This window comes from Morone saxatilis, unplaced genomic scaffold, assembly GCF_004916995.1.
Source record: "Morone saxatilis isolate NCDOM2014 unplaced genomic scaffold, NCSU_SB_2.0 Contig21, whole genome shotgun sequence".
NCBI lineage: Eukaryota > Metazoa > Chordata > Actinopteri > Moronidae > Morone > Morone saxatilis.
This window is the reverse complement of record NW_023339774.1, coordinates 16,947,066-16,951,859: the sequence shown is the minus strand read 5'-3', so window position 1 is coordinate 16,951,859 and position 4,794 is coordinate 16,947,066. Positions and strand designations below refer to the sequence as shown.

The window sequence follows — 4,794 nt, the reverse complement described above, 5'->3', positions numbered from 1 at the left end:
ACACACACACACACACACTGAAGGGGTTTCTGCCAGAGTGGATGTAAATGAAGCAGGGAGTCATTCTTAAGCTATTTATGGAGCGTTCTTCGGGCTTAGTGGAACAGGCCAGCGTGAGTAATACATAAACACGGCGCATTAGTGTTGTTCGAAAAACCATAATAATAAGTGTTTATGTGTACAGTGAGCAAGGATAGAGTGCAGTTTGCTTTGGTTCCTGTGATTTAAAAAAATAAATAAATAAAATAATGAATTGTCTTTGTTGAATGTGGTGAATATGTAGCAGTGATCCCTGTTTCATATATTCATAGTGAGACTGCATCGCTAACAAAATGATTGTGTCCCCAGCTGCAGACTGCCAGACTCCATAGATGCTGGAGAATATTCCACAGACAGCATGACAGGTACAGTAAGACCTTCTTTTGTTCTCTCTTCATCCCCCCCCCCTGCTCAGGTTGTGTCCCCCCCCTGTGTATTAATTAATGCTGCTGTTGAATCGCTGCTGTGACCTCCCACAGTTGTGCCTCCAAAGCTGTGATAAGGGAGTAGCTGGATGGTGTTAATTAGCTAATCCTGTTTCTGATTTATTGTCGAGCTCCTGTAGTTTACCAACAACATACTTAGAAGATAGAATAATATATTCAAGCTAGTAAACAACTGATTTTGTAGATATAGGTCAGCAGCTGCGGCCTTCTGTCGCGTTGGTCGTGTGAACAAATCTAGTCTCATCTAGTTTGATGATATGATGATTTTTAGAAACTTTTATTCAGGCAATATTCTTGCATGTGTGTATAAACTAGGGCTGCAACTAACGATTATTTTCGTTACCAATTCATCTCGTTTTCTCAATTAATTGTTCAGTAAATGGAATGGCAAGAAGTTGTGAAAACATTCAACATCAGTTTCCCAGAGCTCAATGAGATGTCTTGTATTCCTTATTTTGTCTAACCAACAGTCCAAAACCCACAGATATCAGGTTTACAGTGATATAAAAAAGAGAGAAGCAGATCCTCACAGTGGAGAAACCAGGAACTGTTTGACTGACAAATGACTGAAATGATAGTTATTTATCAAAACCAGTTAACTTTTAATTAATGAATTGTTTCAGCTTTCAGTTAGCGTACTGTAAACAACATTTAGCGATTTCAAACGTAGGCTTCTTTTGTTAAATGTGTAAAGATAGAGCAACAAATAGTGGAAGATGTGTTGTGCTTCCAAAATGGGTTTCTTAACTTACTTTTGCAATGAAGTCGGGATAAGAAACTGAAACGTATAACTGAACTCTGCTTGTACTTCGTCCCCCACATACTTTAAATCAATAAAGCTAGAGATGTGGGGGGGAATAAAAAAGATTGGGTTTTAAGAGAATAAGGCACATGCTGAAAATAACCTGAATTATGCTTTAATCATACATTTGACCAAACTGTAAGGTTTGATTTCCATCCGTTGCAGCAGCCATGTCTGCTGCTGTCTCGCTACCTGTCTCTGACCTTTGCACGCTCCTTGTTGTCAGATACCAGATCCAGGAATTAAGAGAGTAATGAATTAATGACTACATCTGTAGAGATCTAGATTCATGTTTACACTGAAGGCAACTAGGACATAAGCAATGTCAGTGTCTCTGATTTAGACATAATATGTGCATAAACAAGCCACTAATACAAGTGTAAGGGGTGATGGAGTTCTTCCAGCCAAGCCATCAAACGGTGAATCTGGAGTTAGGGTTGTGAAATGTGTTGTTGACTAGTGTTACATGATCAGTTGCTGGCTGCTTTTAACTGGTCTGAGCAGGGCAGCTCTCCAGAAGCTGCCTCACCTCTGATGCCTCCGCAGTAAAAAAAAAAAAAACCCATTTCTTCTTTCTCTTTCTCTTCATCTCTTTAAAATAAACCGATTCCTGACAGCTGAGAGTTATTCTTGTAAGCAGAGAAGATTCTCTAGGCTATAAAGGCCATAGTACAGTTGCGAGTCAAACGAGTAAAAGTGTATCACTCTGTTGTTTTACAGCTCCTTCTTTCCCTGACAAGATGTCCCCAATCAAAGCCCTCACCATGAAGGACTATGAGAATGTGAGTGATTTGCGTCAAGTGTGATACAATGAGGTTATTCACTCAAACTTACTCCACCACAACAAACAGGGTATTTTGATTTATTAAACCTGATCCTCAGTCTGATTAAAACCAAGCTACGCTGACCATTTATGGAGATTCAGTGATGAAGTGTGTGTATGTGTGTAGGAGTAGGATTAAGGTGGGTTGAAGCCTATATTTCAGCATTTGGGTGGAATGCATGCTCAGAGTTTTTGGCTCGTGCTGCCTGGCTGGCTGCATGATTAGAGGTTTACAGAGGGGTCCAGACTTCTGCCTCCTCCTTTTGACAGTCTACCCAACCCCCATTACCAGATGTATGACGTTCTGAGCCTCGAGCACAATGATGCACAGTCCACTTCACACACATTTGCACTCAAACACACATACAAGCATGAAGGCCTCCCTGCATTTTAACAATAACCATACACATTATCCCTTTCTGCCACGTAAACACACTGTCCTGCTTTTCTCCACAGATTAAAGTGTTTTTCTTTGACCCAATGTCTTTGTCCTGACCTTGTTTTCTTAGCATTTAATATAAGTAAAGTAAATGCACATTTTCAGTTAATTTTGGGCTGTATAAGGACTATAACTTTTTCAATAAAATGCTTTTTGTTTTTCAGTTACTTTCCTGTATATTAAAATGTTTCTGTCAATCACCCGCAGCAAATCACAGCTCTGAAGAAAGAGAACTTTAACCTGAAGTTGCGGATCTACTTCATGGAGGAGCGCATGCAGCAGAAATGTGACGACTCCACTGAGGACATATTCAAAACGGTGTTGTATTTACTTTAGTATGCAAAATGCAAATTGCCCTGTGTGTCTTTGTCATGCGTTTATGTGGCCCCTCATTGCCTTAATGTTGCATGTGACTCAGTGTTTCCTACCAGGACTAATTGAGATCACAGCTTTAGCCACAACAACAGCTGGATTTTGTTTAACCACAATCCTACATTTATGATCTTAGAACAGCCATCTTGCCATTTCATTGTTGTGCGAGTGAGATGTAAGCACATTGGAATCTCCTGGCCTCATTAGGGGTGCTCGTGTTTCTCTTTTTTGAGAGAAATTAAGTGTCATCTAAGAATGTTATCTTTATGTACACACTCCAAGATAAACGTCGAGATTGATTCATTTGGTCATATTAACAATGTAATTGTCAGGTCGATCGTTTAAGAATATCTAGAATATTTCTGTTTTTGCCAGTGGTTTTGTTAAGACTCCAGATGTCTTAACACATCAAAATCAACTGAATGTTGTCTGTTTTATAGAACATTGAGCTGAAGGTGGAGTTGGAGTCTATGAAGAGAGAGCTGGCAGAGAAACAGGAGCTACTTGTGTCTGCATCGTGAGCATTGTTCCTTATACATTCCTACTGTACTGGCAAAAACAAGATTTTAGTTGGCTGGAAGATTTTGCAAAAGACCATTGGCCAAAATGTACATAAGCGTTAAATTCCGCTGTGACTGCTTTCCAGGAAAGCGTTGGAGAGTCTGGCTGGTCGAGAATCAGGAGAACCCCAGCGTTTGAGAGTGCAAGCTCAGAGAGAGATGGATGCACTTCGGGATGCATTCAGCAAGAGGATAGCTGACCTAGAACAGGTGAGTTATTTCAGTCTGTTGAACACTAAAGTCTGTATTATAAAGTTACACAGAAACCCTATTTCATGTCTTTAGATACAATTTAAATGATGATGTAAAACCCTAGTTATCCAGTATGCAGTACAGTAAAGAGTTATCCAGCGTTGGTCACTCATAATAATCAGTATTGATGGTGATTGGTTTGGTAGTTGGCTCACTTGGTCTTTTTGTCTCATGTCAGAGCCTGCAAACGGCAGAGGAAGAGGTTGAAAAGATGGCAGCCATTGCTGAGCAGGAGAAACTTAAGAATATTAACATGGAGAAGCAGCTCCAAGCCCATGGTCCACTGAGCACCTTCACCCCTGTCCCCAGCCCAGTCCAAGACCTGCAGCAGGCCCTGCAGGAGAAAGACAAGTAGGGACACAAGAGAGAAGCACAGACACGTTAATATGTTGTATTTTTGTAGAAGTGTTTCCAATCTTTTTATTATTATTTATTTTTTCACGCCAGTATTATCGAGAAGCTCAAGATCACTTTAAAGAACCAGGAAGCTGTGATACAGCAGAAGAAAAGTGCTGACCCAGAGACAGTTGCACCATCAGCTGACAGTGTTAAACAGCTATCAGATCTCATTGCCAAGAAAGATCAAGAACTTGAGGTATGAGTTTCTTATTCAGCTAAAGATACGTCATGAATGTCGGGAGCTTTCCATCTCTAGCAATCTCTAGTAATACCCATAGAAAATTAATTTCAAATTACAATCAAAAACATGTTTTATGTTATCTGTTGTCATGTACACAAAAGAACAGGAGAAATTATTTCGAGAAATTAAATGTATTGGCGGTAACTAACTAAAACTGAGGCTCAGCACTATTTGCAATATGAAAAGACATTTGAGTGACCTTTGTCTTTCTATTTCCCAGGCACTAAGGGACGAGCTCCATAGAGAGAAGGAGCAAACAACACCGGACCATCAGGTTTGTGCATCTATCCGTGTATTGAGATCTCTTGTCGTTGTCTTTTGCCCACCGGGAGACTTTTTATGTTTTACCTGCCCAGGGACTACGGGTGGAAAATAACAATTTGCTAAAACCTGGTGCAATGCATCTCTCCTTGTTATATAC

The 4,794-nt window shown here is 40.1% G+C and overlaps 1 protein-coding gene across 1 annotated transcript in view; it reads left to right on the top strand.

Annotated features, from left to right (window-relative positions):
- cdk5rap2 (CDK5 regulatory subunit associated protein 2) overlaps positions 1 to 4,794 on the top strand; it is a 30,490-nt gene that overhangs the window by 3,090 nt on the left and 22,606 nt on the right. The window contains exons 2-9 of the mRNA XM_035667497.1: positions 349 to 404; positions 2,008 to 2,069; positions 2,757 to 2,867; positions 3,362 to 3,438; positions 3,568 to 3,691; positions 3,912 to 4,084; positions 4,181 to 4,328; positions 4,594 to 4,647. Coding sequence (XP_035523390.1) covers positions 349 to 404; positions 2,008 to 2,069; positions 2,757 to 2,867; positions 3,362 to 3,438; positions 3,568 to 3,691; positions 3,912 to 4,084; positions 4,181 to 4,328; positions 4,594 to 4,647 — 805 coding nt within the window. The remainder of the gene's footprint in view (positions 1 to 348; positions 405 to 2,007; positions 2,070 to 2,756; positions 2,868 to 3,361; positions 3,439 to 3,567; positions 3,692 to 3,911; positions 4,085 to 4,180; positions 4,329 to 4,593; positions 4,648 to 4,794) is intronic.